This window comes from Leptopilina heterotoma, unplaced genomic scaffold (genome assembly GCF_015476425.1).
Source record: "Leptopilina heterotoma isolate Lh14 unplaced genomic scaffold, ASM1547642v1 Lhet_206, whole genome shotgun sequence".
In the NCBI taxonomy this organism is placed as follows: domain Eukaryota; kingdom Metazoa; phylum Arthropoda; class Insecta; order Hymenoptera; family Figitidae; genus Leptopilina; species Leptopilina heterotoma.
The window spans coordinates 69,614-94,872 of record NW_025110922.1 but is presented as its reverse complement, the minus strand read 5'-3'; the positions used below and the strand labels follow the sequence as shown (position 1 = coordinate 94,872).

Below are 25,259 nucleotides of genomic sequence, written 5' to 3'. Positions count from 1 at the left end.
CTACGACCAACTTCATGTGCAACAATAATAAACAATAATGTCATGTTTATGCATTAAAAACTTGTGTGTTTATTCCATTTATTCTCATGATAATTACGATAATTACTGTTAAAAAATGTTATTTTCCTCTTGACTTCGAAACGTGTAATGTAGAAATTTTATTTTAAAATACAGTCACCGATTTTGTGCAGTAAGGTAAGTACAACACATGAAAGAAAGTTTTTAGTTTTATAAAGTGAAAAATACCAACAAACAAAACCAAACCAAAGTATATTAATAAATAAATAAATATATAAATATAATAAAATGTGTTACATTTAACAGTTTGATCCATTTATCGTGAGGAATGAAAGAGGAAGAGGAGGAGGACGAGGAAAATGTTATCAAGTTGGAAAACGGTTCGCAAAGTGACGGTAGCAAAATTGCCATTGGAATTCGACCGAGGCCGTTAATTTGTAAACCAGGACATGTAAACGTGGGGTGTAAATCCGAACCTCTTGAGACAAAGTGCTATTGGAATCCTGGAGCTTGGCAAGACGCTACTCGAACCAGTGCATTTCAACCTTACAAGGTACTGACATTTTTAAACTAAACCTATAATACTAAACTCCTAAAACCTAACATTAATAATTAGTATTTTTAATTACAAATCGAAGAATTCGACTTTATTGACGCAATTAGTAGGTTACATTTCTAAATAATTAGCTAGAAATGTTAGAGTTTCAAAAGAAATGGTTTATTTCAGCCTCCGACTTTGCTGACAAATTTACAAAGAGGAAATACTCAAACAGAAATTCCACAACTTTATGTTGGGAAGGATATAACATTTTTCACTCTTGCCGGCCAAGGAGAACTTACACCGGACGATATTTGTCAAGGTAAACGTATTTGTCAAGGAAATGCGTCAACTTATTGTTAACTTAATTTAAATTAACTTTCTGTTAATTATAACAATAAATTTAAAGAAGTATAGACTGCTTTTCTAGAAGTAAATAAATAAATTTAAAATAACGTTGTATTTTTCACTGCGTAGCATCTCTAGACGCTTTGGACGAAAAGGGTTTGTCGGGATTAATGTGGGCTGCAAGTTACGGCCAATTGGGAAGTGCTCGTCAACTTTTGGAAGCAGGAGCCGATAAAAATTGCCGAGGACTTCGTGGACAGACACCATTGCATTTAGCAGCGGCTTACGGTCATCATGATTTAGTCAAACTATTAATTAGTCACGGCGCTGATCCAAATATCTACGAAGAGGTAAATTATATAGAAACAAAAAATATATTCAAATACTGAAACTAAATGTAAATTTTCGGTAATGTATCCAGTAAATTACTGTGCATATTTAATTTAATCTTCAGGAGGGAAACACTCCCTTAATATACGGAGCACATGGAGATCATCGTCACGTTTGTTACGAACTTTTATCGAAGGGTGCCGATGTGGCGCATAGAAATATTCACGGCATAAGTGCTTATCACGCTGCAATTCTAAACAATTCGTTAGCAGGTAATTTATCACCGAAAATACAAATAACTAAACCTAAACTTTACCTATAACTATAAATTGAATAATTCAATATAATTGAAATTAGTAAATAATAATTGAATAATAATTCAATAAAAATTGAATAATAATTGAATAATAATTGAATTACAAATAATTAAATTACATGTTAATCGAAATTTTATTTCTTACAGCAAAAGCAGTGATTGAAAATTATCTGGTAGAGAAATTAGTGAGCACATCAACTGGGATACTATCATAAAGTCAAAGTAAGCATGAGGCTCAAGTTCGCAGCGTTTTTTAAAAACGAAAACAAAAAATAGTGCAACTTACTATTTATTTTGATTTTAAATTCATGTTATTTTTTAGCAATTACTTATATTAAGTAACAATTATTATTTTTATCTTCAAATAAAATTAAGTAACAATTATTAAGCAAAAATTTACGGACAAGAAATTAAAGGTGAATTTAACTTTTAAAAAACTCTTTTTTGATTTTTCGTTTTTAAAAACGTTGCGGACTTCAGCCTCACAAGTAAGCAAAGAGAAAATTATAAATAATGTTTAAAATTAATTGTTAGAACTTGAATTTTATCCCACAAGATTTGTATGCGTGGAATAATTTTTAGATTGTATATGACTTACTTTAACATTCTGTGTACAATTCTTGAAGTATTAATTATTATGTGATTTTTTTTATACAAAAAAAAATAATTTTATACCTCTGATATTTTCGTAAATTATAAATTGTTAACTTTTATAAAAACCATGACCATTTACAATTAAAATAGTAAATAAATAAACTTATTGTGATGTAATTATACACTGGATATTTATTTATTTAAGAAAATAGAAATTAATTAATTAAAGACGATCGAGGATCGAGTGTTAAAATCACCACACTTGCAAAGTAATTAAATTATTTAACAAAAAATCATTCAGAAAATTTAACGCCAAAATTCAATTAATATTATGAATAATAAAATTTACACAGGAATTCAATTATTTGAAATACAATTTTTAAGAAAATTTTTTAAAACAAATCAATTATTTACAATATTTTAATAAAATTTGTTATTAATGAAATTAATTATTTTCTAAAATCTTGATAAACATTTGTTTATAATAATTCAATTATTTTCATAAATAATAAAATTCATGGCTAAAATGCAATTATTTTTTATACAATTTTAATTAAATTATTCGAAATAATTGAATTATTCTTTTAAATTTTCAGAATATGATTCAAAAAAATTTAATAAAATTAGATGCAAGAATTCAATTATTTTTAATACAATTTTAATTACATTTTTTAAAATAATTGAATTATTCTTTTTATTTTTCATAAAATGATTCAAAAAAATTAAATTATTTTTAATACAATTTTAATTAAATTATTCGAAATAATTTAATTATTCTTTTAAATTTTCAGAATATGATTCAAAGAAATTTAATAAAATTAGATGCAAGAATTCAATTATTTTTAATACAATTTTAATTACATTTTTTAAAATAATTGAATTATTCTTTTTATTTTTCATAAAATGATTCAAAAAAATTAAATTATTTTTAATACAATTTTAATTACATTATTCGAAATAATTGAATTATTCTTTTAAATTTTTATAAATTTGTCTGATAAATAATCTGAATAAATAATATGTAATTTTAATTCCGCGCTCATTTTGGAGTCGCATTATCATCAGAAAAGTGAGGTTATGTTTGAACGCGGTGTTTATTCGCGAGATTCGCGATCAAAACATGTTTCGTACTCTGCGCAGTAATTTACCTGATTGAATTTCATAATTAAAACCCTCCGAAACTTACTGGAATTAACTAATAAAAAAATTAGCGAAGTCTGAATAGTTTGAATAGTGAATTTTATTTGTTTGTTTAGTGAATTCTGTGTAAATCTCAATCATGGATGATCAAGCGTGTCCACGTTGTAAAACAACAAAATATCGAAATCCGTCTTTAAAATTGATGGTCAATATTTGTGGACATACATTATGTGAAAGCTGTGTCGATTTACTGTTTTTGAAAGGTTTGACTAATTTTAAATAACAATCTCTTAAATTTTATTTTGATATTATCATACATTTTGAGGTTATCCTCACAAGTCGCAAATTTAGTTTAGTAAAGTTTAGTTAAGTTCATTTATTATTAATCTAATTGAAACAAAAATTATTAATCCAACAAAATATAGAAATATTCTATGAAATTACCATTCATTTATATAAATTTATTTACGTGTATTTATTTATTTTCTTACGTGTTTATCGAAAAATATTTTTTTAACGCCTGGCTTTTATTTATTTATTTTTTTTTTTAAAGAATTCGTTTTTTAAACGCCAAATTATTTCAGGTTCCGGCTCATGTCCAGAATGCAATATAGTCCTTCGCCGAACAAATTATCGAGTCCAACTATTCGAGGATCCTATGGTAGAAAAAGAAATAGACATAAGAAAACGAGTGCTGCGTGACTTTAACAAAAAAGAAGAAGACTTCGCCAGCCTCCGAGATTACAATGACTATCTCGAAGAAATTGAGACCATAGTTTTTAATCTTTCCAACAATATTGATATCATTGAAACAAACAAAAAAATCGAACAATACAAACGCGACAACAGAGAACAAATACTAAAAAACAAATCCAAATTAAATCAAAAAGAAATTGAACTCGATGAACTGATACAAATCGAGAAACAGCAGGAGGAAGAAAAAATGATAGAATTAGCTCAACAGGATTTAGAGATCGAAAAAAATAAAATACGCGAAAAAGAGGCACTCATACAAGAGCTTATGTTTTCCGAAGGTAATGCCGATAGTATCGTGAAGACTTTTGCTTCGGCAATTCAGGCTTCGAAGGAAGAAAAGAAAATTGCTCCCGTACAAAAGGTTACACAATTTAGTTCTGGAATTAAATTCGGAAATCAAGCCGGACACAATTTTATGCCATTGCCAAAAGTCGACGATGGTCCACTATTTAATTACGAGCCAATTGTGCAGGACGTTGATGGACCTTCACCACCTGATTGTCGAGAATTACAAATTCGAGGTTATATCAATCACATTAGACCCGAGAATCCAGCTGAAAGAGCTGGTGGTTTTAAGGCGAATATCGCTTGTCTCAGAGCTCTCCAGGAAGCAATGGTCGGTTTGTATCATAATCCTCTGGAAAAACAAAATGAGGCGATGTTCATTTGACCGTTCGAATGGACCTAGGTGTTTTTTTATCAGATATAAGTTTCAAATATTAAATTTGAACTTGTAAAAAAACTTAAAAAAATATTAAAAGTCTTTCCCTAAAGTTTTGAACGTTATGAACGAAATATTGTTTTTCCGTCTAAATGACGATCCAAGAAGTCGCGATAAAGAAGCAAACGAATTTATGTTTGTATTAGATTTCTCTTGATTAAAAAATCATTTTTTATTATTTAAATTTAAAACAAGTTTACATTGAATATTTTGGATGCAACAAAGACTTCGGCATCAAAAATTTGTAATTTTTTCTTCTCTTTCTGTATTTTTGCCCCAAAAATTATAAAAATAACTTAATTATTTTTTGCTTCTTAGGTTTTTCGGGAGCGCGACACATATTTTCAAAAATTATTTAACGTTTTCAAATGAATAATAATTATTTTTAAATGGTTTTCAAATACTATAATGAAAAATATTGTAAATTAAACATTTGCTTACTCAAAAATTTAAATTAATTTACAAATATTTTGTTTAGAAGAATACTAAGTAACAAAAGGACAAAAAAATGTCGTTCATTTAAATGTTCAAAATTTTAGATACGAAATTCTATTGAAAAAAAGACTAAAAAATCATTCTCCTATTATTTATAATAATTATTTATTTATTTCTATGTAATTGTACGTTATGTGAAAAAATTATTAATCTGTTAAATTCTCTTCTTAAAAAAAGATTACATAATTAAACAAGTTCGTATCCTTCGTTGTAATTGAAATATAAATTTTGTTCTCATCGTATTTTTACTTCACTAACATATCGAAAATTTGTGTAAAATATTATGTAAATATTTGTAAAGTATAATACATATTAATGGTTTATTATATTAAATATAGAAACTTAAGTGTTTTTAAAAAAAGTGCATTATTTTCACCACACTTAAAATTAAACAATTTAAAAAAAATTTTTTTCAATTTAAAAATAATATTTTTAATTGTTTTTAAAAATACATTAATTGCAATTTGCACTTAAAGAAGGTATTTGCAGAACAAATGCGTAGATTCGTGTTTGTTTCAATTTATAACAGTTTTTGACACATGTAAAAATCAACGAAAATTTACTCTTTTTTTCTCTAAAAAATATTTTTTGGCTTCAAAATTTAAATTCATTTAAAAAAATGTCTAGTCGTAAAAATTCTGGGGGCACTCGTTCGACGGGGAGTAGAAATTTTAGGAGTCGAGGATCATCCGCACCTCCGAGACAACCTCAAAAAGGGTATTTTTCAAAATTTTCCTTTTCCTTGTTATTGTTTTTAAAACATTTTTTTCATCATGCAAGAAATTCTAATTTTAATGAATAATTAATTTTGTTCCGTAAAAATCAAACTAACAAATTTTTTTTAGTCTTTAAAAAATACAGTAGGTAAGAAAAAGAAATGTCACGTGTTTTATATTAGATAAATTTGTAAGTGTTGCAAAAATCGTGCAATCTTTGAAGGTCTTGTGATCTCGATCAACTGACAAGTAAAACCTTAGGAATTGCCGTTTATTGCACTAAGAATTCATAAAATTGCATTTTCTTGGTAAATTTTAGTACGTTTTGCAAATTTGAAAGAAAATGAATAAGATGTTTAATTTTAATTTTTTTAAACAAAGTAATTATAGCACAAATAGTGCATTTATCAGCTGATTGCCTGATTGCATCCTGATTGGTGGACGTGAACGACATGAAGGTTAAGCAGAAGTGACGTAATGGCGGAATTTTCGAATATTTATTTAAATGCATACCTACTAATTTAGAAAAAAAGTATTTGATTACTTATATTCCTTATATTTAATTGCAAAAATTTATTTAGTTACTAAAACATCCATAAAAGATGAATATTTTAACTCTAAAATTAAATTTTATTTTACGTTCTTTCAATCGTATTGATTCCGGAAGTTTTATTTATAATAATCGAATCTGTCAAATGTCATGCGCTGAACTTGGAAACAAGAAAAAGCGTCAAAATCTGCCCCCTCTCTAAATTTTGTTTACGTAACATATTCGCTTCTCTGAATCAGTGACACTGATCATCAGTGGCGAACGCCATTTTAGTTAAAGATTAGAGAGCTTACGAAGCAGACGTGTTTTTTGCTTCTTATTCAAGTGACTTTTGTGATTAAAAAATAAAAAAAACCATGCCTCGAAGACGTGCTGCACCCGCACCCAGGACGTAAGTATAATTTTCCTTTAAATAATTGTTTTTCTAAACTTTTTTGTAATAACAGTAAATTGTTTCATCAACCGTTTTGTCTCGTAAGTATATAGAATTATATATGTTACGAAACAAATTTAACCTAAAGTTTCGTTATGACGTGCAGCAAATCCATCAAATCAATTCGTATTTTTAATAGCTTTCTCGGATTTACGTATTTGTAGATTATAAATTATAAAATGGGCAGATCTACTATTTACTATATTTTTCTTTGTCGCGTTCAAAGTCCAAGGACTCCGAAAATGTTTTTCTATATAACACGTGCTTTCTCCGTATGTAAAATATGTTATAAATTTATTAAATTTATTTCCGTAATAATTTGAGTCGTAGTACGTTTTTTCTTAATTTGAAAAAATGGTCTAATTAACAGTTAGTTTTCAAATTGGGTTAATTTACGGATGTCAGTAATTAACATTTAATTATATTGCTCAAATTCAGGCAATCGGAGAAAAGCTCCATTTAAATGTTCTTTAAAAGGAAGAAAGAAATTCGTGAAGAATTTCTTTCTTCTTTTAAAGAACATTTAAATGGAGCTTTTCTCCGATTGCATAAATAAATATTTGTTCTCTTCTTCTGAAAACCGGATGATTTTTAATTTCTTTCTTGCTTCATCTCTAAATTTTAATTTGGAATATTTGACTAATTATCAATATATAATTTTACTAATTGCTATAGCAAGAATTGAATGACTCATAATAAGCAGAAATTTATTGATTCAATTGTATAAAAATGGTAAAAATATAGCTTTCATCGTCAAACTGACTAATTTTTTAGTTTTTACGTTTTTATCAAGCAGCTAATTTTATAGGTTATGTTGAGTTCTTTTGTCAAAAATGCCATACAGTATATTGACTGATTAAATGAGTAATTTTGCAAGAATTAACTGATTCAGTTAGTAAAATAAAGCTTACTGATTTAATCAATTGTATAAATATATGTCACTCACTGTCAAAATGATTAATTCGACTATATGATAATTTTAAAGGTTATGTTCGTTCTTCGCTTTCGCTTTGATCGGATCAATAATTTTGCACGAATTAACTGATTAATTAAACTAAATAAGTTTGAATTATAGTAAAACTACTAATTTAAATTTAGAGAGAAATGAGAAATCAACCGTGAAAGAAGAAGAAGAAGTTGACAATTATATTAATTAAAAATGAGAAATGTTTGGTGAAAATTTAATTAATTTAAAAAATACAATTTGTTAAAAATATATTTATACTTTTTTAGTGTAAGGTCGGCGGCTCCCGCAAGAGCAGCTCCTGCCAGGGCTGCACCACCTCCATCAGTTCCTGCTCACGCAGCCCCAGCAACTCCAATGATGGCCCCACAGCAGCAAGGTCCAGGTCTCATGGGACAAATGGCAGCGACTGCTGGGGGAGTTGCCATTGGATCGGCGGTTGGTCACACCATCGGCCACGCGATGACGGGACTTTTCAGCGGTGGAAGTAGCGAAGCTCCCGCTGCCGCTGCACCAGCACCTCAACAGCAATATGCACCAGCTCAACCAGCTGCTGCTGCTCCTGGCGGTGCTTGTGCCTATGAACTCAAACAGTTCCTCGATTGCACCCAAAATCAACCTGACATTTCCCTTTGTCAAGGTTTTAATGAGGCTCTCCGCCAGTGCAAGAATGGCGGTAATTATTTTCATTCTTTTTTTCATATAGATTATAAAATATTAAAGTTTGGGGTTTGTTCACAAACTGGGACTAATTTTTAACTCCTCCTTTTGCTTCGTCACATTTTTTTGTACGTGAAATTGAAAATTATTTCAAATTTCGTCACAAATGTCATGAAACTCTTCCCCCTTTCACTCCTAGGATTGTGACAGTTTGTGAACAACCCCATAATAATTATGAATTAATAATAAATAATAGTAAATAAATAAATAAAAAATTATTATTATTATTAATTAATAATAAATAGTAGTAAAGAAATAAATAATAAATGAATAATAATTAATAACCAAAAGGAACAAAACTAATTAAATTTTCTTTTATTTCCAGGACTGCAAATTTAAATTAGTTACTGCAATTTTAGACATTTACCACTACAAGATGGCTTCGTTGGAGTTGAGATCTTAAAGACAGTCATTTTATTATAAATTAAAATAGAACATTCTTTTTGTGACAGTTGTAAAATTATTGTGTATTATTAATAACGGAGAAGATGAAATAAATCCATAGTTGAAATATTATCCAATTTATTCAGTTTCTGTTTAATTCTCTCAACGTCTAATCATCAATGCTTTTCTAATAGTATTGGAAAATAACGATTTTTAGTCACATTTTCTTTTTACTTTTTTTATTTTCTTTTTACTAAACAAAATTAAATTTTTTCAATTAAAACAAAACATCTAATTATTTTTTAATTGCGAAGAAAAAATTGTTTTTTAAATTTTAGATTCTAGGAATATAAAAAGAATAAGTAAATTAATTCAAAAATGTTTACAGATCTAATTTTTGTCGATTTTATTTTATTCGTAGACGATTTTACAGCACCGTTAATTCGAGAGATTCTTTAAAATCTGCGGATGCGAAAAATAGAATAACGATAACGAAACCAGTGGAGAATCAAAATATTAAACAACAACCTTCTTCGATGAAAAATTTTATGGCTTCAGCCGCAGGAGTTGCTGCAGGTTCTGCAGTAGTGAGTAAAACTATCTTCAATAATAGGTCTCGGACTCGTTAATTAATTAAAAAAGTACTTAGGGTTTTAGAATAAATTTCTTTTTATTTTAAATTTAATTATTTTCTAAATTTTTAGTTAGAATTTTTTAACAAAAATTACATTTACCATAAAATATAAAATTATATTTAAAAATAATTTTTAACAGTAAAAAAATAATTTTTTTTTTCAAATATAAAATTTATTTTAATAAAATGTGACAAAATTTTCAATTTTTTAAAAATTATTTTCGGAAATTGATATTTATTATTTATTTCTCCGCACATGAATTCAAATTTTTAATAATTTTAATGTAAAACCTTTTGAAATTAAATTATTTCTAAAAATTAAAATTGCAATTCTTTCAAAATTCAATTAATTTTTGGGAATTCTTAATTTAAATTAATCTTTTTTGTTTCCTAAGTTTTGAAATAATTTCCCTTTTTAAATGTTTTCAATTTTAAAATTAATGCACCTGCTGAAAATCATTGAATTTTTGCAAAGTATTTATCAAAAAATTTGAAAACAATTGAAATTTACAAAGAATTTTATTTAAAATTTTCGAGAACAATAATTGAATTGTTTAGAAAAATTGTATTACTATTGTTAAAAATAATTGAAGTTATCTTGAATATAATTAAATTTTTTTCCAGAAATTTTATTAAAATTGTATTGAAAATAATTGAATTTCGCAGAAGAATTTTATTATTTACGAAAATAATTGAATTCTTGCCAAGAATTTTACAATTTATAAAAATAATTTAATTGTTTCGCAGTGTTTTATTAGAATTGTTAAAAATAATTGAACTTTTATTACAACTTTTGAAAATAATAGAATTTAAATAATATTTTTAAAATAATTGTATTCTTTCGTTGAATTTTATTAAAATTGTATTGAAAATAATTAATTTTCTCAAAAGAATTTTATTATTTACGAAAATAATTGAATTCTTGCCAAGAATTTTACAAATTATAAAAATAATTGAATTTTTATTAAAACTCTTGAAAATAATTGAATTTCTCAGAAGAATTATATTATTTACGAAAATAATTGATTTCTTGCCAAGAATTTTACAATTTATAAAAATAATTGGATTTTTATTAAAACTCTTGAAAATAATTAAATTTAAATAATATTTTTAAAAATAATTGTATTCTTTCGTGAAATTTTATTATAATTTTATTGAAAATAATTGAATTCCTTTGCAGAATTTTATTATTTATGAAAATATTTTAATTGAAGGGAATTTTAATTAATTTAATTGAAGGAATTTTATTAAAAATTTTGAATATAATGATTTTTTAAAAAGATTTTCATCAAAATTGTCGAAAATAATTGTTCAAGAAATTTTATGAAAATTGTATTGAAAATAAATGAATTGACCTTAAAAATATTATTATTTATGAGAATAATGAAATTCTTGCGAAAAATGTTTGCATAATAATAAACAAGAATATTTAATATGAGGCGCGTATCATTTGCTAGTAAATTAATAATTTAAAAATAGTATATTTCGTAACGAGTGCTAGCAGTTGTCAATTTTTGAATGAGCACTTTTTTCGGAACAAACTGTAGGCGAAGCGAAGCTTCGCCTACAGTTTGTTCCAAAAAAAGTGCTCGTTCAAAAATTTGCAACTGCTAGCACTAGTTACGAACGATATTTTTCATAACAAGGTGCAAAAAAGTGCCCTTTTTTGCACCGCGTTATGAAAAATAAATATTAGATTTTATTATTCTTCCATATCAATTAAAATTTTCCAAGATTATTTTATTTAACATCCAATTGATTCAATTTTTACAAATTAATTTCGGAAATCCAATTATCTTGAAAAAATCCTAATTATAATTTTTCAAAAAGCTATTTTTCAGAATCGTAAAAAAATAGTTAATAGTATAGAAAATAGTAGGTTTTAATAATTGAGTACGAAGTCTGCAATAAATAAAAAACCACTTTATTGCATTCACCAAGTAAAATTTTTATTTTCATAAAATAGTGTTTTTATATTAATGAATCACAAGTTCTTCATCATCAGAATTAGTGAAACTGTTCTTTGATATAATACAGAAATTTTTTGTTTTCACAATTAATATAATATTATAATTTAAGTTTTTTTTTCATTTTTTTCTAAATTATTAAATATAAACATTTACCAAAAAGTGAATTTTTGGATTAAAATTAGGGTCATGCAATTGGAAATACTATGTCAAGAGCAATAAATTCTTCACAATCGACACAAGCAATTGAATCGACATCATCTAGAGGTGGTGGTGTTGGAATATGTTCTACGGAAGTTCTTCAATTTTTTGAGTGTGCCTCTCAAAACTCAAATCTAGACACATGCAAAGCCTTTCATAATATGATGCTGGAATGTCATCATCGTCATCAATTTCATAATTAAAATAAAACTGGAAATTAAAATTTCTGAGAGAGAGAAAGAGGCAAAAAAAGAAAATAGAAAAAATAAGACATTAAGTGATTTATGAACATATTTATTAACTTAACAAGGTTTCTTTATAGGAGATGGGATTTGAATTAAATGAACGAGTGTTTCTTGGATCGAGAAATGGTAGACTATCTTTTATCTGTATTGAGAACACGCATCACCATAAAGCCAGCAACAGTAGCCATAGCAATTCCAATTCCAGCTTTCCACCAGACGACAGATTCACCCTGGATCAGTCCAAAGTGTTTCATGTGTCTGAAATATTTTCGAGGAAAATTATACATTAATTTTTGAAGACTGTAATGAATAAAATTTGTAAAATAACATTAAATTAATTAGGCATTAATTTTTTATTGTTCGATGGAAACATATAAGGGTTAATAGAGTTCTTAGTGACAATTTGAATAGTTCCAACAATGATGGTGCAGTACAATTTTTGAATGAACGAAAATGATTGCTTCCCAAATTAAAATTTTTCCAATGTTCAGTTTTACTCCAATTAATTAAGAGTAATAAATTCCGATAGATTAAATTTATCCAGACTTACTAGCACATTCCAAAAAAATTATTAAAAGAATACAATTAATCAATAATTAAAACTATATACAATAAATTTCAGGGTGGCCACATGTCAGTAAAGTCACAGGGTTCCTACAGAATCTGGAAATCATGGAAATGGTATGGGATTTTTAAAAGGCTTCTGGAAATCAGGGAAATCATGGAAAAGGCCATGAATTTTAAAAAGTTTCTAAATTTTTCCTGTTTTCCATTTTTTTCTTCAATAGAAATTCAATTAGAAATTTTAAGATATAATATGTGACTGTCCACGAGAAAACAAGGCTTAGCTCCCAAACGTGAATTTCACAGGGCGAGCGATTAAAGTACTATACGATTGAAGTTAACTACGCTTGACATACCCATCTTTAAAACGATATATTGTCGAAAGTAATTGATATTTTTAACTTCTGACTTTTGCATTTGAAAAAGCAACATAAAATCTGTCGATTACCATAAAAAACTCAAATTGATTTTTTCGACCTAAGCCGTGTTTTATCGTGGAGAGTCAACGATTGAGGTTAACTACGCTTAACATACCCATCTTTAAAACGATATATTGTCGAAAGTAATTGATATTTTTAACTTTTGACTTTTGCATTTGAAAAAGCAACATAAAATCTGTCGATTACCATAAAAAAATCAAAATTGATTTTTTGGACCTAAGCCTTGTTTTCTCGTGGACAGTCACATATATATTATACGAAGTGGAAAATAAATTTAAAATTCCACTCGAATTTCCTCAAAATTAATTTTTTATTTTTTTCTAAAGGGAGGAAACTATTAAATAAGTAAAGTGTTTTTAAAGAGCCCAAAAATAATAAAGCTAAATGCCATAAAAGAAAAGAAAAAATGTTGAATTTTAAGAAATTTGGTTTTTTGAATTTTTGCTAATTTTTAATAAATTTAAATTTTTTACCAAAGGTTATAGATTTTAAAATATGTAAAGTGTTTTTCAAGAGCACAAAAATAATAAAGCTAAATGCCATAAAAGAGAAGAAAAAATGTTGATATTTAAGAAATTCGATTTTTCGAATTTTTGATAATTTTTAATAATTTTAAATTTTTAACCAAAGGGTAAAGACTTTTAATTAAGTAAAGTGTTTTTGAAGAGCCCAAAAATAATGAAGCTAAATGCCATAAAAAAGAAGAAAAAATGTTGATTTTTAAGAAATTCGGTTTTTCGAAATTTTGATAATTTTTAATAATTTTAAATTTTTAACCAAGGGTGTGAAGACTATTAATTAAGTAAAGTGTTTTTGAAGAGCCCAAAAATAATGAAGCTAAATGCCATAAAAAAGAAAAAAAAATGTTGATTTTTAAGAAATTCGGTTTTTCGAAATTTTGATAATTTTTAATAATTTTAAATTTTTAACCAAGGGGTGAAGACTATTAATTAAGTAAAGTGTTTTTGAAGAGCCCAAAAATAATGAAGCTAAATGCCATAAAAAAGAAGAAAAAATGTTGATATTTAAGAAATTCGGTTTTTTGAATTTTTGATAATTTTTAATAATTTTAAATTTTTAACCTAAGGGTGAAGACTATTAATTAAGTAAAGCGTTTTTAAAGAGCCCAAAAATATTGAAGCTAAATGCCATAAAAAAGAAGAAAAAATGTTGAATTTTAAGAAATTCGGTTTTTCGAATTTTTGATAATTTTTAATAATTTTTGATTTTTTTTTATCTGGAAATCATGGAAAAGGTATGGAATTTTAAGTTCGGATTTTTGTAGGAACCCTGAGTCAGGAAAATGTCAATAAAACAAAATTCTTGTCTGTAAAATCAGGAAAATGACAGGAAAAAAAATTTGTTGTTAGGAAAATTAATAATTTTTTCAACTTATTTTAAAAAAAATTTGCGACTTTTTCAACTTTTCTTACAAATATTGCAATAAAATACTATATTTTTTATTATAAAATGCAATTTATTTCAATTTTCATAGTGCTAAAAACAACTATAAACAAATCTTTCAAAAATTATTTATGATTAATTTTTCTAATTAAATTTTCGAAATATATAAATAAAAGGATTTTGAATAATTGAAATTTTGTAAACTTTAATTAAAAATAATTAATTTTTTTTCAAGTATTTTGTTACAATTTTTTGAAAATTAACTTTTGAAGAATTTTAATTGCAAATTTTAAAAATAATTAAATTATCAAAAGTTTTAATAAAAAATCTTTAAAGGTAAATTTAAAAATGAAATTTAATGAAAATTGGCTTCTAATGGTATAAAATTCAATATCTTCAGTATTTTCAATTACATAATGTAGTTTTTTTTATAATTTTAATTTAAAATATTAAAAATAATTGAATTTTTTCTTAAAATAATTGTGTTTGTTAATAATCCATAATTTATAATCGAATTAAAAATTTGATTATTGAATTTTATGAAAATTGTATTGATAATCATTGAATTGTTGAGAAGAATTTTATTATTTATAAAAATAATTCAATTCTTCCGAATAATTTTAATTTTTATAAAAATAATTCAATTATTTCGAAGAATTTAAAAAAAAATTTTTGAAATAATTGAATTCTTCAGAAGAATGTTATTAAAATTTTTGATAATAATAAACAATAGTAATTAATTTCGTAATTAAGTGAATTACTCGAGAGGGAAATAATAATTGCGAATACTTATTGTATATTGAAAAAAATAATAATTGGGAAATAATCATGTGCCTTAGATGTGAAAAATGTCAAAAGCTGATCATTCTGTGTTGGTTGTTATATAAAAGCAAATAAAGCAAATGATAGAAAAATAAAATATAAAGTTTTTTTGATAATGAAAATTCACATGCTCATGCTTGATATTTTTTTTATTTGATAAATAAACGCGATGGTTTAGTGTTGCGTTGGTTTGTTTTTTTTTAGATATATTTATGAATGTCGAGCACACCGAAAAAAAAGGTTATGAAAAAAATTGATTGAACGAAAAACCTTGTGAGCGAATTCCACCATTGACTAGGTGTGGGTTTCAGAAGTAACATGTGGACCATACGTCGCAAAGGACTGAAAAGAGGCAATAGGAGACTTTGTTACGAAAATGAGCTCGTGCTTAAAAATTTTTAACATATCGAGCGAAATGGCAATTTTGTCCAGAATGATTGATTTTTTTGCACATAACATGCATACATATATCTAGATGATTTTTTTTCGATTTTTGCTTATTATCGTTCCGTCGCAAAAAAATCTTCCAAAATTTCGTTTTTTCTTCTGGAAAACTTTTTAAAAAGAACCTACAACTCGAGAGTAGCGTAAAAATTGAAAATTGTTCATTATTAAATCAAGAAAGAAAGATTTTTTTAAATTTTTCACTTAGGAAAAAAATATTTTTAAATAGAGCCGACTAGACTTTTTATTTAAAACATAAATTTTATTTGGTTCGAATAAAAATTTTATTTTCAACATAAATTTTGTTTAGGAAAAAAATATTTGACTCAGAGCCGACTAGACTTTTTATTTGTTTCAAATAAATTTTATTTCGTTAGAATAAAAATTTTATTATCAACGTAAATTTTATTTATGCTGAATAAAACTTTTATTTTCTACGTAAATTTTATTTATACTGAATAAAATTTGTATTTAAAACAAATAAATAATTTCGTAGATTCTATGAAAAATAAACTTTTATTTTACTCAAATTGTTTTTGGTTTAAATAAAATTTTCTTTGCATGTCCCACAAAATTCAATTTTTATACTCTATTTTCTCGAGAACTAAAAATAATTGAGAAATTTTCTTTGTATGAATTATACACCAACCTGTGTTTGTAAAATAATACCCACGCTGCTTGAAAGCGGCTAAACACGGAAATATAGCTTTTTGTTAGAATAAATTTTCGAACCCAATTTAGAATTCAAGGGGATGAAAAATTGATTTTTAGAAAAAAAATTGTGAATAAATACTATAATTTTTTTTTGTCTCTACTTTTAGAAATTTCATGACAAAAGAAAAGAAATCTACCCTTGATTGCAAGCGTTTTAAATTTTGTTCTGTATAGCATATCATACATTCCTGAATTATAAAAGGGGAAAAAATTGTATAGAAAATAATTTTTTTCGGAAGGGAAAAAAAGAATCTAACTTACGGAAAGGCTGCCATTGTCGCAAGTTTCACAAATATTTCTCGACGCACAGTTCGAGATATACTGTAGGGCTGTGGAGGCATCAATTTATACTTGTTGCAAAAACTCGATGGTTGAAGAAGATATTCTTGTTTCACTTCAGCAAGATCACTTTTGTTGGCTATTATGAGAACGGGAATTTTACTCTCGGCAAAATATTTCTGCGAAAGATGAAAAAAAAAAACAAATTGTAAATTTTTGTAATTAAATTATTGGAAATTAGACTAGAAATTTAGGCAACTTTTTTTGATACTTAAAGTTCGAGACTCACAATATAAATTCTGGCGATGTATTCAAACGATTTTGGATTACTGGTGTCGTAAACCAAAGCTGCTACGTCGCATTGGATTTGTGAAGGGGTTAAGGCATCTTGAACGTTAAGAATGTTTATATCCCTCAGGATTATTGTCTTCTCTTGACCGTAAACGTGCACCGTATTCACAGTAACGTGAGAATTCTGAGGTACTTTATCGTCCGTCAATTTCTGAAATTAAATTCACGTTTCATCAATTTTATAATTATGTTGCATCAATTATTTAATGATGATTCGGTTTTTCGAATTTTTCTTTACTATTTTCAAAAAAAGTTGATATTTCTTAAATAATGAAACTTACAACAACAAAAAATAAACAAAATCAAAATTAGTAAAATTTAAAAATACTAATGTTCATTGTTACCTCCATTTTAGGATCAACAAATGTCCTGCAAAGTGTCGTTTTTCCACTGCTCTTCGGACCGATCACGTGACAACTGTAGACATTACGACTGGATTGCTTTTTAGCGAGATCTAATTTTTTCTCCCTTGTCACGGTAACGGCGCTCGTTGGTGACTCGTTATTATACAAATTGTAGCCAAGATAAGCCATGTATTCTAAAGTTTTCTTAACGTTAGTATAAGTTAGTAAAGCCCACTGACACATGTATCCTTGAAAAGTGATCCATCCCTGTAATAATTTTTATTAAGTCTCAATTTCGAAATTTTTTCTTGATCTATTATATAAGATTTAAAAATGTTTTTTTTATAAAATTTCAAAGTACCTGATCATTTGTGCAAACTGTATGCTTGTATTCGTCTTCCCAGGGTGGAGCGATACATTTTGAAAATAAAGACTCCATTTCCTCGGGCGATAGAGCACCGTCATGATCACGATCGTGCATTGTGAACAGTAAAGTCAGAAACTCTTGACCCTTGTGCGACAGTTCTGTTGTACATCCTAGAGGAACTTTTAACCTGATTGTGAAAAGAGAAATTATTTCAATTTAATGAAAAGAAAATATTATTCCAATCTAATAAAATGAGAATATTATTTCAATCTAATAAAATGAAAATATTATTTCAATATAAAAATTCTGAAATTCTGAAAAAAAATTCTGATCTCTAAATTTAGCGTCGACGTTGAGTGTAAAAAGAATTTGTTTTCTACGGAACCGAAAAATTACATAGGGGAAGTTTTTAACCTTTATTAGAAGAAAAATTATATAGTATAGAAGAAATAGTTAGAAGAAAAAAAAAATTTTTTTGCACAGAAAACAATATTTTTGTTTACAAATTTTTATTTAAAAAAAAATATTATAAAATATTATAATAATATTATAATAAAATAATAATTTATAAAATTTAAATTTATAAAATTTATAATTATAATAATTATAATAATATTATAATAAATATTCAAAATATTTTGAATTTTCGCTGAAAAAATATTGTTAAAAAAACGTTTTTTAGCCAAACTGTTGAAAAGAAGAATATTTTTTCTATTTTAATTAATTCTATTTGAATAGAAAAAATATTCTTGATTATATAAACATTGTGAGCTTTACCAACGTCAAAAAATGTAGGCAAAATTTACAATCTTTATGATCCAACGATTGGAAGCAAAAAAATATTTTTTCTTCGTTAAATAAAAAGTCTCGGAGTTCGAGATGAATGAAAACTAAAATTTGTGGCAATTTTCTTCACTAATAAAAACCCCAAAAAAATTTTTTTGACGCTGAGCGTCGATGCCAACTTGAGGAATCTTGAAAAATAAGAAGTAAAAGTAAAAGAGAAGATATAATAAACATACGTAGGATGAACGTAATCTTTCGACATTTGCAGATCATTATCATAGCCAAACTTCCTAAGAACAGCCCAAGTTGTCTCATTGCGACCGCGTTGAATAAATAAACATTGTAAGTACATAAATCCTTTCAAAGTGACGCATCCGTTGTAAATGCCATCGTTTATATTTTTCGATAAGACAGCTTTCACATCTTCGAGCACTTGTGGTTGTAGAGGTGTATTAAAGCACCATTGTTGAAATGCATTCAGCTCCATATCACTCAGTAGACCATCGTTGTCCAAATCGCAAATCTGTCAACAAAACGATGTCAAATAAATTTTTTGGAAATTTACAATTTACTATTTTTGGAAATTTACAATTTACTGTTTTTGGAAATTTACAATTTACAATTTTTGGAAATTGGAAAATGTAAAGTAAACTGAAAGATAGTTGAAGTAAAGTTTTTACTTCTTTACTCACTTTAAATATTCTCTTCAATGCATTTTGACACTCTTCAGTGAGCTGTAAATCAAAACAGAATTTTTACATTCGTTCAATTCAAGAAATCGAAATTACGATACTAATTGAAAATGACGAAGTTGAAGTCCACAACGTTGATCAACGAAAAAAATTTGTTTCATCTATTCGAATATTATTTTTAATTTAATATTTAATTGTATAACAATTATTATCAGAACATAAACATCAATCTATTTTTTCTAAATATTGTTGTGTCAATATTGCTGCGATATATTTTAATAATTTATTAAGTAAACAATTTTTTTCGTTGATACCTAAACGTTGTGGACTTCAACGTGGTTGAAAATGTACAAACCTCTTGCGCATCGTAATTATACAAAGGAGTCGTAGGGTGCAATACCGCTTTTTGTGCATAATAGAACATCTCTGAAATATTTTGTAACGTCTTTGCTGAACACTGCAACAACAAAAAAATAATAAAGATTTATAGAAGGAAAATTTTCAGTAATCACTTAATGTAAAAAAAATTTAAACTCACCTCTATACAACTTTCGATTTCCGAAAACTCTTTCATAATCGGATAAACAGCCTGAAAAAGTTAATGATAGAGTTATTAATAGAGTCTATTATGAATAAAGTTAATTAATACTAGAGTTAGTTAATTATAAAAAAAATTCAAATTGCAGAGATCACAGAAGGTAAAAGGTGAATTATTTTCTAATAATAGGTGACAAGATGACAACAAAAAATTATATTTATTTACATTCTCATAATTTTATTTTCTTCCAATAACTGAAGATTAAAAAGTTAATAGTTTATTGAAAGGCTTAAAATTTGCGAGATAAATTATTATCAATCATTTGAAACTAAAATCAATTAAAATTTGGGTAAATGAAAATTAATTGACAAAGTGAATTGGAATTTCTATTATTATTAAAATTTATCAATAAAAATTTGGAATAACTATAAGTTCCTTTAACAGAAATTCAGATTTTTCGAAATGAAAAGTAAGTTATGACCTTAAGGTCATAAATATTCAAATGACAGGAAAATTTATTCATTTCTTTTTCAAATTTAAATTTTATTATTATAATATCGCATCACTTCAAAAAAAACCAATTTATAAAGTTTCGTAAAATTACTTTTCTGATTTTTGAAAATAGTTAAATGCCGAAAAAATATTTCATTCATAATTTTTGAAACACAGCAGCTGTACAAAAAACTGATTGTAAATCAATTTAAAAAATATTTTTCTTAATATAATTTTTATGAATAATAGGTAAAATTATAATTCACAAAAATCTTGTTTAAGAAAATGTTTAAAAAAATAATTTAGCAATTTTTTCGTAAAATGTTCCTGAAAATAGATAAAAAAAATACACAAATTGAAATTTCAAACGATTAAATTGAAAATTGAGTAGAATTAAAAATTATTTAAGTTTTGAGAAAAATTGAATTTGAGCTTTAAAAATAAAATAATATTTCATAGAATTCGAAAGATTAAAAATTTATTCCCCTAAAGTTTTGAACGTTCAAATCAATAAAGTATTTTTTCTGCTCTAATATTTCTGAAGATATTACTAAACTGAAATGGAAAATATTGTAACTGAAAATTTATTGGGTTGAAAATTAATTTTTTAATTATAAAAAACAATATTTTGGAATAAAATTCAAATTAAAAGAATTAATAAAAATATCGTCGTTCAAATTTTAAATAAATTTAATATTTATAGTAAGGAATTTATTTTCTAAATTAACAGAAATTCAATATTTTTTAACGAAAGATAAAGAACATCGTTGTTCTTTTCAAATCTTTAGGAACATAAAATTTTGACGAATTAAATTCAGAGTCAATTGAGATATCAGGGTGTTTACTATTTTCGTTCAACAAAATTCCCGTTTTTTTCCTGGCTTTGTCCTAATTTTTCACGGTTTTTTTTTCTTATCAAATTTTAAATTTGATTTCGAACATAAATAAATCTACAAATGGCTTCAAAAATTTTTATTAGAGTTTTTATGAATAATTAAATTCTTTTGAAGAGTTTCTTTAAATTTTTTGAAAATAGTGTTCTTTTTAATAATTTTAACTAAAAATTTGGAGAATATTTGAATTAAACAAAGTAATTTTTCAATTTTTTAAAATAATCTTGTCTGTTCATAATATTATAATTGAAAATTTGATTAATTCAATTTTATTAAAATGTATTGGATACTGTGATTGAATTTCTGCAAAGAATTGAATTCTTGCGAAGAATTTTATTAAAATTTTTGAAAATAATAAGCAGTAATAATTAATTATGCACTTAATGAGTAATAAAAATTTAATTTGCTCAAGAAATAAATAAATAAATAAATAAATAACATATATTTGAACATTCAGAAATTTAAAATTTTTTAAATTTAAGAGAAGTTCAATAATTATAATTATTGAATAATAATATAACATAACTTTCAGAAGCAAAAAATTGATTTAAAACTTTAAGAGGGACTTTATATTTTAATTAAATTAAAATTATTTTTAATAGAATGTAAAGAAATTTTAATTAATTCAAAAATTTTCAATTATTTGTTTATAAAAATTCAATTATCTTGAAATGTAAATTAATTAAAAAATTTTAGAAATTTCTTAATTGAAAAACTATTTGGAAAATTTATAAAATAGGTAAAAATTGGCGAAATAGATAATATATTATGTGATCCAAAATTTAAATAAGGTCTGTGATCCCTGAAATTGATGTAAAAAATGAAAACTTTAAATACCTCGATTGTTGAATAATCAACGAGATCAATTTTGTTTCCTACAAGTACAACCGGGCAACGACTTGTAGTAGAGCATTTTCTTATAAGTGGCAGCCAATAAGAGGATGCTCTGTCAAGAGTATCTTCATCTTCGACAGAGTAAACAACGCATATCACGTGCGCTTTTTGAATTTCATCACATAACTGGTCCTCCGTTTGCTCCACCGCTAAAAATTAATTTCCATTTAATAATTACAAATATATACTTTCACCAAACTAATTTTAAATATAATAATAAACTATTTGCAATGTAATAAACTAATTTGAAGTACAATAATAAACTAATTAAAATATAATTAGTTATATGGTATAAATATTCAAAATTATATTGTAATTTTACAAAAATTATATTGTTAAATTAATTACAATATAATAAAAAAATAAAAAGTAGAATTTAAAAGAATAATTTACCGGAGTAGTCGACGATTCGCGTCGGCACTTGCTCTGGAGTAACATCAGCGGGTATAGTGATTTCCTCTGCCTTTCCAGGAACATCTTCAGCGTACTCATCACTCACAAGAGATAATATTAAAGAAGTTTTACCTATAAAAAATAAATACTAGTAAAAATCAAACACATTTTCAAATTATTTTTCACAAACGCAATTTTATGTACATGTGAGTAAAAATTACATAACTTGTGTTGTGAGTAGAAAAAAAACCGACAAACTCGTAACTGATTATAAAGAATTAATCCCTTTAATTCCACACCACAGTAGAAATTATCAGTCATTAGAAACCTATACACTTAATTAGTTGCAATTCGTCAATAAAACTCATTTCCATAATGAAAAAGTAACGTTCCTTTAAATTGAAAGTTTTCACAGAAAAAAATCTAAATTACTCGTTTTAGGACTAAAAAGACATATATACAAATAGTATGTTTTGCAACATATATACATATACAGTGAGTTAATTAATAGGACAATAGCGTAATTTTGATGACTGAAACTTGAACTAAATAACATTGATTAATGCCCTTGTAATATATTTATTACCATCAGCAGGATGCAAATTATAAAAAAAAATAGCTATGTGTATAATGTATAGACAACCTTGTTGTACTCACCAACTCCACGGTCGCCAACGAGGAGGATTCTGACGTTACGACGAGGAAGTACTTGACGCTGTTGCACCATACTTTTCCTCACTAGAACCTAGTGCAATCAGTGTTCCCTGATCCCGAAGGATCTTAATTTACAAATGAAAACATTGCTGAACTGAATCACATACACACAAGCAAATATACACTCCGACCTAACCTATAATGTTTTCCTTCAACAAAAACTTTCTTCTAGAGGATGATCTCTGTCGTGGGAATTGTTTATCTTTATGTTTTTGACACAAACAACATTATGTTCTGAGTGGGTTGTCAGAAAGATTCGCAAATCTTTTAACGCACAGCTGAGGAAAAAAGTAACTCTGCAAAAAAAGGAGAAAAAACTTACACCCACGACGAACGCTGTCGGGGGGCGCTCATCGAATTCAGCAGCAGAGAGAGAGAGAGCAGCTGGGGGAAAACTCGGGAGGGCTTTGGGGTGGCCTTTTCAAGGTTACGTCCAGCACGATCGTTGTGTCAGATACACACGTGGTCAATAATAAACTCTCCAAACTTTCCCGATAGAAGAGGATTCAATTATAATCTCAAATGATAAGAGAGCGATAAGATTCAATTTCATCAATATTAACCACTTGCCATTTTTTTGAGGTTATGTTTTTACCGGAGGAAAACAACTGCGATTTTCTTTTTTTAAGATATAAAAAAAATACCTGTGTTTGTAAAGGTTGTAAATTACTGAAGATAGAAAATGGAAATTTTTTTGAATAGTCATAATTATGTTCTATTTATAAAAATTGATCGGAGAAAAAATTACATCAAAGTGTTTTGTACTTATCGCAATATTGTAAACTGTAAACAAGAATGAGAATAAAAACAGAAAAAGATAATCTCCATTTGATATGTGATATGTGGATGATTGATTTCCTTGATGCCTCGATCATTCTGATCGATATGTTAACACTCTTAATTATAATTATCTTACTAAAGACAGTACTTTGCAATTAATTTTCCAATTTATAGTGGTTTAATTTTTGAATTCTTATTGAATCTCCGCAGAGATCTGCAGAGGCGCCTGTAAAATACCGCCCTTCGTACAACACTGTAAAGCCGAAGTCTTCACGAAGGGGCAATTTTTTAACGAACCTGTAAATTAATTACCTCTTAATTAATTAATTCTATAGAAAAATTAATTATAATTAGTTGCATTTTCATTCCTCAAAAACCGAAAAAAATAATTTTCGAAGCTTAGCGTCGACGCTAAGCTTTAAAAATTATTTTTTGCGGTTTTTAGGAATGAAAATGTCCTTTATTTCCCTAGGGAGTTAAAATAATTTCAGGTCATTTTAACCTGAATTTTAATTTTAATTTAATTTTAACTTAAAACCTTAGAAAAATTGTTCTATTCATTCAATTTTTTTTAGCTAAAAAAAGATAGAAAATGATTTTCATAAAAATTATTATTAATTAATTATTATAAGTTAATTTTTATTAATTAATTTAATTATATTTTAATTTCACAAATTATAATGTAATTAATTGTAATATAATGTTGATTTAATTGAATTTATCTGCATAGTCATAACAATGTGTTTTTAGCATTTTTTACATTGTATATCAGTCTCGTAAAAATGAGATTAATTTGTCTCAATACTATGTGATTAGTGTATACGCATAAAGAATATCTTTTTACGCACATATACGACTATACTAATTGATTGAAAGTTAATTAGAAAATTAAGAAAACTAATTAAAATTATAAACATTTATAGAATTAAAATTAATTAAATATACTGAATATTAAATTTCTAATACTGATTAATAGTTTTCTAATAATGATTAATAATTCATTATTAATTAAAATTAAATAAAAAAATAAAATAACTAAATTACGTAACTAAATGTTACAAAATAATATTGTTTTTTTCTTATACTATAGTATTAATTAATTTAATACCGTTTAGTATTTTCTAAATCTGAATTAGTGAAAAGTTTTTGATTGCAATTTAAATTATTTAAATAAATAAACTTCGGTTATTAGTTATAAATTCAGAATATTACATCATCATTATTTTGTAAAAATACACATACATTTTTACAAAATAAACAAAAGATCTCTTAAAATTT

General features: G+C 25.9%; 5 protein-coding genes across 8 annotated transcripts; 4 read left to right on the top strand and 1 right to left on the bottom strand.

Annotated features, from left to right (window-relative positions):
- Nucleotides 1-25: 25 nt before the first annotated feature.
- Nucleotides 26-2,290, top strand: LOC122501275 (ankyrin repeat family A protein 2-like). The gene is made up of 6 exons (XM_043610614.1): nucleotides 26-195; nucleotides 325-571; nucleotides 746-878; nucleotides 1,034-1,254; nucleotides 1,359-1,506; nucleotides 1,698-2,290. The coding sequence occupies exons 2-6, from the start codon at nucleotides 347-349 to the stop codon at nucleotides 1,763-1,765; spliced, it is 795 nt and encodes a 264-aa protein (XP_043466549.1). The 5' UTR covers nucleotides 26-195; nucleotides 325-346; the 3' UTR covers nucleotides 1,766-2,290.
- A 930-nt stretch (nucleotides 2,291-3,220) lies between these two features.
- Nucleotides 3,221-5,543, top strand: LOC122501262 (CDK-activating kinase assembly factor MAT1). The gene is made up of 2 exons (XM_043610593.1): nucleotides 3,221-3,547; nucleotides 3,869-5,543. The coding sequence occupies exons 1-2, from the start codon at nucleotides 3,424-3,426 to the stop codon at nucleotides 4,708-4,710; spliced, it is 966 nt and encodes a 321-aa protein (XP_043466528.1). The 5' UTR covers nucleotides 3,221-3,423; the 3' UTR covers nucleotides 4,711-5,543.
- A 191-nt stretch (nucleotides 5,544-5,734) lies between these two features.
- LOC122501269 (coiled-coil-helix-coiled-coil-helix domain-containing protein 10, mitochondrial-like) lies at nucleotides 5,735-12,028 on the top strand. The gene is made up of 3 exons (XM_043610604.1): nucleotides 5,735-5,973; nucleotides 9,445-9,610; nucleotides 11,810-12,028. The coding sequence occupies exons 1-3, from the start codon at nucleotides 5,876-5,878 to the stop codon at nucleotides 12,026-12,028; spliced, it is 483 nt and encodes a 160-aa protein (XP_043466539.1). The 5' UTR covers nucleotides 5,735-5,875.
- LOC122501179 (coiled-coil-helix-coiled-coil-helix domain-containing protein 10, mitochondrial) lies at nucleotides 6,755-9,155 on the top strand. Its single transcript, XM_043610474.1, has 3 exons — nucleotides 6,755-6,913; nucleotides 8,189-8,595; nucleotides 8,965-9,155. The coding sequence occupies exons 1-3, from the start codon at nucleotides 6,879-6,881 to the stop codon at nucleotides 8,976-8,978; spliced, it is 456 nt and encodes a 151-aa protein (XP_043466409.1). The 5' UTR covers nucleotides 6,755-6,878; the 3' UTR covers nucleotides 8,979-9,155.
- A 75-nt stretch (nucleotides 12,029-12,103) lies between the features above and the next one.
- LOC122501253 (mitochondrial Rho GTPase) lies at nucleotides 12,104-23,970 on the bottom strand. Of its 4 annotated transcripts, XM_043610581.1 has the most exons (14): nucleotides 23,145-23,970; nucleotides 22,488-22,619; nucleotides 22,038-22,243; nucleotides 19,816-19,866; nucleotides 19,633-19,734; nucleotides 19,278-19,319; nucleotides 18,822-19,108; nucleotides 17,794-17,986; nucleotides 17,433-17,699; nucleotides 17,027-17,239; nucleotides 16,720-16,916; nucleotides 16,394-16,432; nucleotides 15,571-15,642; nucleotides 12,104-12,328 (listed from the first exon to the last, which is right to left on the bottom strand). In XM_043610581.1, exons 1-14 carry the CDS (start codon nucleotides 23,212-23,214, stop codon nucleotides 12,202-12,204), a joined length of 1,998 nt encoding a protein of 665 aa, XP_043466516.1. In that variant the 5' UTR covers nucleotides 23,215-23,970; the 3' UTR covers nucleotides 12,104-12,201. The 4 variants fall into 4 exon arrangements, with proteins under 4 accessions (XP_043466516.1, XP_043466517.1, XP_043466519.1 ...); XM_043610582.1 differs by lacking the exon at nucleotides 16,394-16,432 and having other exon boundaries at nucleotides 23,145-23,968; XM_043610584.1 differs by lacking the exon at nucleotides 15,571-15,642 and having other exon boundaries at nucleotides 23,145-23,966.
- Between the last annotated feature and the right edge of the window lie 1,289 nt (nucleotides 23,971-25,259).